Source organism: Pelodiscus sinensis, chromosome 15 (assembly GCF_052426305.1).
Source record: "Pelodiscus sinensis isolate ZL-2025 chromosome 15, ASM5242630v1, whole genome shotgun sequence".
NCBI classification, from domain to species: Eukaryota; Metazoa; Chordata; order Testudines; family Trionychidae; genus Pelodiscus; species Pelodiscus sinensis.
Window position 1 is genome coordinate 16419728 of NC_143066.1, and position 10873 is coordinate 16430600.

General features: G+C 44.4%; 1 protein-coding gene across 5 annotated transcripts in view; it reads right to left on the reverse strand.

The window, feature by feature from the left end:
* The window catches only part of APOLTP (apolipoprotein lipid transfer particle homolog), a 232974-nt gene extending 230367 nt beyond the window's left edge, over positions 1-2607 (reverse strand). For all 5 annotated transcript variants that reach the window (XM_075899317.2, XM_075899315.2, XM_075899314.2 and 2 more), the window contains exon 1: positions 2419-2607. In XM_075899317.2, coding sequence (XP_075755432.2) covers positions 2419-2518 — 100 coding nt within the window. In that variant the 5' untranslated portion in view covers positions 2519-2607. The remainder of the gene's footprint in view (positions 1-2418) is intronic.
* Positions 2608-10873: the final 8266 nt, after the last annotated feature.

A 10873-nucleotide genomic window follows, 5' to 3' on the forward strand; every position in this document is an offset into this window, starting at 1 on the left:
GGGCTCAATCCAACACAGGCTGCCCCAGAGATGGAGCTTGCTTCTGTATTAGGATAAAGGATCCTCAGGGGTGGGGTGGGGGGAATGGATTCTGAAGTGGCTTAGGGGGATAGGGCACCCCTCTTGGGAACACAGGGTGGTGAACTCTAGTCCCATGGCCCCATGGCAGCACCCCTGCCCACCGTGGGAGCAGGTGAACAGCCAACATAGACTACACCCCCAAGGATTGAGCTGGCTCTGGTATTAGGAAGGCAGAATAAGGGACCTCCTGAAGGTAGGGAGGTGGGCCGGGCTCTGGAGTGGACTAAGGGCTTCTTCAATGCAGCCTCCTCCTACAGAGGTTGCAGTGCAAGGTGGCAGGGGGCTCCCCAGGAGTGGAACCAGAGCATGCTGGCTACTTGCCCCACCCCTGGGAACCATAGGATAGTCTGCTAAGGATTCATGTGGTTACTCAACTATTTAATTACCTGCTATCTATGTACTTAGATTTCCAGAAGGCCTTTGAAAAGGTCCCTCACTGAAACTGTCAAAATCAGACTGGTGACTAGATTCACTATTGTTTATGACACTTCCAGATGCCTTGACAGAAAAGAAGGTGATTTTATAATTAAACTTTTACGACTAAACCTCTTTGAAAACCACCGAACATTAGCTTGCTATAATAAACAAAAAGTTTTGCTTAAGATAATTCTTCTCAGTATTAAGACCAGCAGCAATATTTACACCTCTTCCACAAATCTATGCTAATAAATCAAGGTCCTCCGAGCCCCATAGATCAATTATTCCTACAGAAGACAACAGTTAACAATACCTCTATCTTTACTAGCTGTTGCTAGTACCCAAGGCAATATATTTCATCTGTTCCATCTTCCTTACAGAAATGCTTTTGACAAGCTAGCACATTTAAAAACATCATTCAGATTATTTTATTGAAACCACATTTTCCACCTTTTCTTCATTAGATTTTGATAGTGGTGGGGTGGGGTGATTTCACTGTTTAAAAAAAAACATTTTTTTAAATCATTCTTAAAGTAGAATGAGATCTTAATTCTCAAGAGTAAAATTATATTTCTAGCAAAGTACATTTGCCAATAATTTCTTTTTCTCCCATACAAGATTCTGTTGCTTCTTTGCAGAAACTGAACTCCCTTATGGAAATACAGACTTGAACAAAAAGAGCAAAATGAAAATAAGCTGGTGGTTGTTGTTTTAAATAAACTTTATCTAACCATTAGTAAATAGAAAGCAAGAAGATTTCTGGAATGGTTATTTGTCTGTCTAACTGACCACACCTCGTAATATCATTTTAGGACTACAAAATCTTGCTAAATCTATATTATTTGTGTATATAGATTTACCATAGAATAAACAATAGAATTCTAACTGCACTGCATTTGGAAAGAAATATAAATATTCTGCTTCATTTTCTCACAATCCCATTAGAAATTTAGCATACACAAAAAGAAAAATTACAGTCTTGCAGATCTAAATAACCAAGTTTGGGCCTAGAAGTGCCTCAGATAATTAAAATGGTTTCTTCTTTCTTGAAAAGGTCAGCTAGAAGCATAGAAAGATTCATCATCAAGTTAATTGCCTTTAAATGTTATAAATCAGCAATTTCCTTCGCAAGAGCTTAGAAATAAACACCATACACAATTCACCTTAATCATAGAGGGCCAGATTTTCAAGAATGTTCAGCACTTGTGTTTGGGGCCAGATTTTCAAAGAGCTCTCAGAACACTGTGAGCACCTAAATGATACCTCCTGATTCTCAAAAATGCTCAGCACTCAACTCAGCAAACGGAATGCTTGAGCCCTTTGGAAAATCTGGCCACTTAATTTAAGTCCCTGATTGGGAGCTGATAAATATAGAATTCTGTGAATTTATTTTATTTTAATTTCCTACCTTTTTGCTTTAGATTTAGGAAACAGCATGTCTCCGGACCTTTTTTGGTCTAAAATGGGCAAAATTGTTAGTTTCCTTCATTTATTTGGCTAGTTTAAGAACCCTTCATTTTCAAGATACTGGAGTTTTTGAATACTAAACTAATGCGGCCTTTTACAGCCTCCACTTATTCTGTAATGAGTGCATATACACTCACTACAGCAGTCTTATTTTCCTGGGCTTCCCCAGCTAATGCTGAAGGAAGATACAGCAACACTGTGCTTTTTAACATGCAAGAAACCCTCCCACCTGCAAAAGCACCACCCAGGCAGGCCAGCATACAGAACTGATGTACAGAAAGCCAAGACAAAGTTACTACAAGAAAGCGTTCCTACAAAAGCTGCAAGTCCTGACATAATTCACACTCTCCCAGATGCTTTGCAAGTGAGATCATTGCTCTGCAGAAACATTGTATATTGGAGAGAGAGCAAGCTGCGATTTTAGCAGAGGAAACAATATTTTCTTCTACTTACTCCTAGGCACTCCTGCGACAACCGCACAGAATAAAATGACTGAATGCAGGCCCATGACCATCCAAAGTGCCTCCTTAGCCCAGCAATAACAAACCCACATCAGTCCTCTCAGAGGCAGCCCTGAGCCAGGCAGTGAAAGAAAACTTTCTTCACAAAGCAGGAGCTGACTTAGTTTAACTCCCCTCTTCCAGCCAGGGGAGGGGCTGAAAGGGGAGAGGGGGGTGGTGTGTGTATGGGAGGGAGGGGGTGGGGAAGCGTAAGGGAACATGTCAGCCACTCTGAGTTCTCTGATAATGTTTTAGACTCAAGGTACCCAAGCAAGGACCATTTCTAACCTATGGAAAAGTCACCCCTCGGCAGAGGAAGCTGAAGTACTCAGCATCGAAAGAGGTGCGACAACCTGACCAACCCAGGGCAGCCATGCAGATGACAGAACAGTGATCCATTCCAGCACAGCATGGGGAAATGGGCACAGGGTTTGGGGCTGCAAGGAAGGTGTTTCCGTGGTAGGGGGAGAGCGAAGCAAACAACTGAGGTTTTCTCCCTCCATGCTCACCCAGGGCAGCAACATCCTCTCGGCGGAAGTGCCATTCCTCAGGTGACTGAATGTTCGCTTAAAACCACACAGACAGGCATGTAAAAAAGAGCCCTGGTGATAGCTGTAGGGTTTTAAGACATGACTTCCAGTGTTCCCTGGTCTAACGCCTTCCCCTGCAGCAGCTGCCTTCCGTTTGCTTTATTTCCACAGCTCCCGCTTCTCCACACAGGCTCTTTCCCTTGCTCTGCCTGGCACACAGCAATCTTTGCAGTACCTGTCCTCAAGAAAGGAGAGCTGGAAAGGACCTCTGGGGTTCAGCCCTGCAAACCAAGGCACAATTATAAACAACTGGAAGGCTGCCTGCCTCAGCCAGAAGAGCACCAGGGATGGGTGTCTAGGGCTATGTCTACACTACGGCTACGTCTACACTGGCATGATTTTCTGAAAATGCTTTTAACGGAAAAGTTTTCTGTTAAAAGCATTTTAGGAAAAGCATGTCTAGATTGGCAGGATGCTTTTCCGCAAAAGCACTTTTTGCAGAAAAGCGTCCGTGGCCAATCTAGATACTGTTTTCCCCAAAAAAGCCCCGACTTTGCACGCTCCATCTTCTGCCCGCACGTCAATCAGGGCCTGGAGGTGGTGGGGAGCACATGAAGTCTGCCCCTCTCTGCAAAGGAGGGCTGTGCTTAGAGTCACCCGCCAACTGAGCAGCAGCTGGCAGTTGACTAAGTGCCGAGTCCCTTGTGTCAGCCAATGGTCAGGGCAGTGAGTGGTGTGTGTGTGTGCTATACACCCGAGACTTCAACTGCTGAGACCGGGGTCACTTGCAGCGGGCAACCTGGAAGAGGTTAACGAGCGCCCCAATAAGTTTGCAGGAAGAGCTTATTACACGTCAGATTTTAGCTGCTAGAATCTGTGATTCCTTCACAGCGGGCAGCCTGGGGGAGGCTGAGAAGTGCCCCAACAGATCTGCCACCTGGAAGTGACACAAATCCAAACACCCAAGCTCTCCCTATATCTGTCCCTTAAGACCAGCTAAAGTTCTTTTAAATTGTGCCTGGTTCTGTTACAGCAACTGAAGGAGTCAGGTTAAAGCTTAAACAGTTACAGGTTTATTGAGGAAGCTTATAAATCATATGGTTGCAATGGCTATTGTTCTATTTCTTAACTGCTAGCAAAATATAGATCTTAAAAATGGTTACAAAGAAGATAAACATAGGAAAAACAGAAATAATAGTACCAAGTAACAGCTTAACCTTTAAAGAGCTCTAAGTCTGTGTACACTTAAGACAGAGGACCACATCCAGGTACAATTTTTACCCCCTTCTGTGCCTCTCGACTCCAGCGTGTCAGGCCAGGGCCGGTCCCTCAATTCCTAGGAAAGACGAAAATACGAGGTGGGCATCCCCATAGAACCTCGGGAGGTCAAACACCTAACCCGACCAGCAGGTAGAGGGTAGATTGACAATCAAAAGTGAGTCTGCTGCTGGACCTATTTTTATACCAGTGGGGTCACGTATTTCTCTTTCTTATCTATGATGCCAAATGGTGCTGGTCTGTCTTTTGTGAGACCAGTTCTTACAAGGGAGTTGTGAACTTAATTTACACTTGTAAGAGAGATAACTAAATTGGAAGTACTGGGCATTCTTTTCTCAGTGGGAAATTCCTCTCCCAGGGATTGTGTGTGTTCGAATCAACATGGGTGCCAGCCTGGGCAGTTCTTGCCGCCTCGAGGCCAGCTTATTGCCTTAATCACTCTCTCCTCATATCTATGTTTTCAGCTTCTCAGGATCAGATGAGCCAGCATAGACTATGCTGATTTTATTGCTCCTTCTCTGTCCTGCATGCTTCAGGAACCTCAGAGAGGCAAATAAGATGGATGAGATGGGAGTGGGGGGTGGGGAGAGTCTGTCTGGCTACACCTTGCAGAGCAGGAAGAGACTTCTCGCACTCCTCCCACCCCCCAGGCCAATCAGGGCTTGGGGGTGAGGAGAGCACACACAGTCTCCTCCCTGCAAGGAGAGCGCAGGCCCCTGATTGGCCTGGGTGTGGGAGGAAAGGGGGAGAGCACAAAATCTCTTGCTCCCTGCCTTCCAGCTCCCAGCGCTTAAAGTCTACTGCCAGGGTTGACTCTAAGCACCACACACACCCCGTCCCTAGGCCCTGGAAGCCCTTTTGCCCATCCCTGGTATAGGGATAACAATTCAGATCAGCTAGACAGTATCAGCTATAATTAAAGATGAACTGAATCTAGATCCAAATTCTCCAGCTTGGACCAGGCTCTGGAATTTCCTATAATCAATACCAAATGTTATGTGAGAGAGACCAATTTGATCTTCCGAAGTCATGTTTTAAAACATTAGTTTGGCTGTGAAACCACTTCAGAAATTCCATTTTAGTGGTCTAGTATACTGTTTTTTCCAAATCTGCAATGAGTTTTTGAAAGTACAACCCATTGCACACTATAGGATACCAATTCATTTGGAGTCAGTGAAAAAGTTTGTAGTAAGTTATTTAGTAGTCAATTAGTTCTGCAATGAAACTGCATTCAGAAGCCATTAGAGGCAGCAGAAGCAAGGAGGTGTGTGTTTGTGTTAGCAGCAAACTTGATTTGCAGCAAACTTGTTTTACTAGAACAATTTCTCCTTTTTCCAAATAATGATGTTGCCAATTCTCCACAATAGTCTGGCTTCATAGTGTTTATATGGAAAAATCTATTTACTACATTTCATCTATGCTGTTACTGAATACCATGGCAAGTCTTCCACAAAAGTCATTGGGACTTGTGTGAGTGGAATGATGTCCAAATTAGGACGAGAGAGAACTTTTGTGCGCTAGCTTGACTTTCCTAAAACCTACATGGCCCAATATCAACAATTTACACCACAGTATTTATTTGTTGGATTCATTTTGTTCTGCCAACCCTCACATGGAAGAAATAATTTACAACACATCAGGAATGCCAACTTAAGCTAATATTTAAAAAAGTTAGTTTCATGTATGTTGATGTCACATATAGCAGCAATGTCCAGAGCCACCAAAGCACACCTTAAGCACGAGAGTACATCCCCTGAAATTAAGCAGGTAATTAAGGTAAGTGAAGTGGAGCAGGGCAAAAGTAGTGTTATTGACTATGTATCTCTAACCCAGGCATGTCAAACTCGAAGCCTACTGAGGGCCGCACAACTGAAAACTGATGGTTTGTCGAAAAAAAAAAAAAAAAAAAAACAAAACATTTTAGGTGGCACCAATACCGGACACCTGGCAACCCTAGGGCCACCAAAGAAAATTTACTTTGTCGCAAACTCATAGTTGTTTATTATTATAGATTATGTTTAGGTATATTTTATAATATTACAATAATTTAATATGTAACATTATTTGCCCATATTACATAATTTTAAAATTAATTTTACATAATTTTTAATTTGAATATAAATTTAAGGTGCTTTTAAATTTTGGCTATGATACATAACTTTTGTTGAAATAAAAACAAGTATAGACCATGGTTAATCAAATAGAACAGGCTTCTGTGAAAATTTCAGATACTTTGTAAGTTTCAGATTTTGCATAAAGATATCATTATTCCTGCAATTGAAAAAATCTACATATTTATGGATATAAAATGTATATACCTTTTGGCTGTGTATACATTGGCAAGATTTTGCGCAAAAGCAGGTGCTTTTGCGCAAAAACTTGCTGCCTGTCTACACTGGCCGCGAGTTCTTGCACAAGAACACGGACGTTCTAATGTAAGAAATCAGTGCTTCTTGCACAAGAACTATGACGCTCCCTCTCAGGAATAAGCCCTCTTGCACAAGTGTTCTTGCGCAAGAGGCCAGTGTAGACAGGCAACATGAATTTTTTCTTGCGCAAGAAAGCCCGATGGTTAAAATGGCCATCGGAGCTTTCTTGCGCAAGAGAGCGTCTACACTGGCACGGACGCTTTTGCACAAAAGCACATGCCAGTGTAGACGCTCTCTTGCGCAAATACTCTAACGCAAAAACTCTTGCTTTAAAGAGTATTTGTGCAAAATCTTGCCAATTTAGACATAGCCTTTGTGATTTTATTTGGGAATAAATAAAAAAACAAAACAAAATAACCCCTTCCTCTCCCTCAGAGCCAGGCTTTCCCAGCCCCCCCAAACCTAATACCTGGGTCCCGGAGTCGACGTTGCCATTTGAGGTGCTGGGGTGGCGTGAGCACAGCGACCAGCTGTGAGCGCCTGCTGGAGTGCCCAGCCGGTCATGAGCGCATGCACAGAGCAGCACGACCGGCCATGAGCAGTTGCTGCAGGGCAGAGCAGCCAGGCCAGCTGTGAGCAGGCACTTGACCATGTGCTCCGAGCATCCAGCAGGCTGCACTTCATTCTTTTATAAAAATGTTCTGGTAGGCCGCAAAAAATTTCGATCGGGCCGCATGCAGCCCTCCAAACGCTGGTTTGACATGCCTGCTCTAACCGAAGCACTACAGACTGTACTGGAAAGTAGCATGCAGGACTAGCAACACCGTAAATTACATTTCTAGTTATATTTCTAATTTAAAAAGTAGCCATTCTTCTACAAAGGAATTTTACCACCTAATTACAGAGAGATACTGCAGAAGGGGAATTCATCTACAAAACCAGACTTTTTTTTTTTTTTTTTTGGTTGGTCCTTAGAGAGAGCAATTCAACCTAGTATATGTGAACCTCTCCAGGGGGTGGCTTCAAAGGCTGATAACCAGAGGAGGTACAGTAGCATACACCATTCCTCCTAGAATACAGTAAATACACTAAACCATTTGCCTTTTCCATACAAATGAACTCCAAGGATGTTAAATTTAGTTCAGTGAGACCTAACTTAATTCTTCAAAGTTTGTTCAGGATATTGTCCCTGTCATTTTTGCATCCAGCAATGTAAAGCATAATTTCAATAGTGTTACAGCATTTCCTGTTACCCCTTCTTACATCTACCATTGATTATGAGATCTGAGACATTACAAAGTATCTGTCATACACATTACCCTTTATGAATACAGAACACCCTGCAAGAGGTGTTTAGAGCAGTGAACAGGGGCTTTTTGCCAGCTGGTCTCTCTATTACAGGGTTACTCAGACACATGAAATTAAGGGCATATATCAGTTTCTAGGACAGTTGTGCTCAAACTTTTTGGCCCACAGCCCACCCCACTCAACACAGACCTTTCTACCAACTACCAGCCAACCTCCCATAATGATATAATGAGTGTAGGGGAGAAGGGGCTGGCATGGGATCTGGGCAAGAAGTAGGGTGAAGGCAGGCCCATAGATGCAGGGGTAAAGAGGACAATTGCTCGGGGACCTGGAGCACCTTTGAACTGCCACAGGAGCACCGGAATGCCACTCTGCATGGCTTTGAGGGCTGGGGAGGGCACTGCTGTGATCTGGGTGGCACTAAGCATGGACTGCCCTCGGCCCCCATCTTCTGGTGATGCGAAGCTGCCACTGCACCTTGCCCCAGGGCCCATGGTGACTGTTGGCCCTGCTGGGTGCAGTAGAAGGCTGGGGTATCTAGCCAAGAAAAGGTGCAAGAGCAGGCTGCGGTTTCTGCCCAGAGAGAGTGTGCAAGAGCAGGGTGAGGGTGCTGGGCCTGAGCTTTGAGCTGCAGCCCACCTGCAAGGTGGCCATGGACCATTAGTGTTCCACAGACTGCACTGAGAAACACTGCTCAAGGATCATGGCTCCCACGTTTGTGTAACCTCTTAATATCAGCTGGACAGGGGAAAAAAGTCACTAAACTTGAAAATGTCAGCTCACGTACTTGAGGCTGAATAATTATCAGATAGCCTATGAGAATAATTGATTTAATTTCTGATATATACACAGCAAATGCATTTATTTAAATAGGAATCCAAAATTGGCCCCTGCATTCTGATTAAAGCAATGTGTGCAAGCCTCTGGTAGAATCACCCTTTCTACCAAAAAGGTCCAGCTTCTTGGACTCTCTTGCTTTTGGTGTTGCTTTTCACAAGCCCCATCTTTCCCTTTCATTGACTGCAGGGACAGGAGCCTGGTGGGGGAGGGGAGGGGAGGACGACAGTACAGGAACTCAGATCCCCAAGTGGCCAAAGTGCTTCCTTTTGGCTCTTTTTGATGTGGGCAAAAGGGAGTCTAGGGTTTGCCACAGGGCCTTCATTGGCCTGATAGAGAGGATGGGCACTTTTGATGCCCTGCAATGGCCAAGATGCTGACCAGGCTATTGGAGGATTCTTTCACTACCTCCACTATAAGCCTAAGTTCAATGCCTCTTTAGCAGCTCCTGGCAGGGTCATCCCTTTGTGGGGAACAGGGCCCAGGACAACCTCCCCTCACCCATCCTAGGGCCTGCACCTGCCCCCACCCCTCCTCCATTCCCACCCCACTCCACCCCTGCCCCTGCTCCACTCCTCCTAGCTACCCCACCCCTTCCTTCAAACCCCCTCCCCAGAGCAATGCGACCCAGGGAGATTACTAGAGGGATTGGTACCAGCAGCAGCAGTTAGTGTTGGGATGGGCCCCGACTGCTGCAGCAGGATGCAAAGTGACATTTCCAGCTCCCAGCCACATCGCTCAGGTGAGTGTAGCAGAGCAGGCTGGGGCTGGGTTGCTCCACTCCCCATGGCTCCCACCACGACTGGTGAGTGCAGGGGCAGACCCAACTCCTGCTGCCAGCCCCAGGCAATCCCCCACACCTCCATGGGCTCCTCCAAAGCACAGGATGGCTGCCTCAAACCATCCTATGGAGAAAAATCAATCTGCCTCCATGTGGGTCTTGAAGTCATCCTGAGGGAGTGGCTCACTCATCCCTGACCCTGCCTCATCTAGTTCAGAGCACTGCTGTGCCTCTGCACTGCAGGCAGCACTGATGACATCAGCCCAATTTTTGCATGCTCAGATTTTGAGAAAGAAATAAGTGGCAGGGGTCACTCAAGGATCTGCACAGGGAGCCGTGCTGTTCAACATATTCAGAAAGGAGCCAAAACACTGAGGTGGCAAAATTTTCAGAGGATTCAAAATTACTTAAATCTAAAGCCGATTGAGAATAGTTACAAAGGAGCTCAAAAAACTCGGTGACTGGCCAACAATGTAACAGATGAAATTCAAAATTCAGAAGTGACATATAATGCATATTGGAAAACAATCTCAATTATGCATACAAAATGCTAGAACGTAAGTTAGCTTTTACTACTGAAGAAAGATCTGGGAGTCATCATGGATAGTACTCTTGAATGAATATTTTCAATGTGCAATGGCAGTCCAAAAAGCCAACAGTCTACTAGGAACCATTAGAAACAGTATTGAAAAGACAGAAAAGATCATAATACCACTATAAAAATCTATGGTACACCCGCACTTTGAAATATTGGATACAGTTCTGGTTGACCAATTTCAAAAAACTTTAAAACTAGAAAAGGTATAGATAAGAGAAACAAAAATAATTGGGGCTATGAAGCAGCTTCTATTTGAAGACAGACAGAAAGACTAGCCCTGTTCAGTTTAGAAAAGCAACAGCTAAAAAGGGGATATGAGATTTCTATAAAATCATGAATGGGTGAGAAAAGTGAATGGGGAAGTGTCATTTACGTCTTTACATAATATTTGAACTAAAGGTCACCCAACTGCCTTACAGTTTAGCTGATTTAAAAACTAGCATAACTAACTTCTTCACACAATGCTGTGCCAGCCTGTGAAACTCATTGCCAGGGATGGTGTGAATGGGGAAGAAAAGGAATAAAGGGGAGGGGGCAGGTCAAAGAAGAAAACAGATTCATTCATGGGGGATAAGTCCATCAGAAGTTGTTAGTCTAGGTCAGTGGTCATCAACCAGTAGATCGGGATCTACTGGTAGATTTTGGAGCCTCTGACAGGTGACCCTGACTGGTTTGGCCAAGAGGCTATCAAGTGCCAAAACTCCACC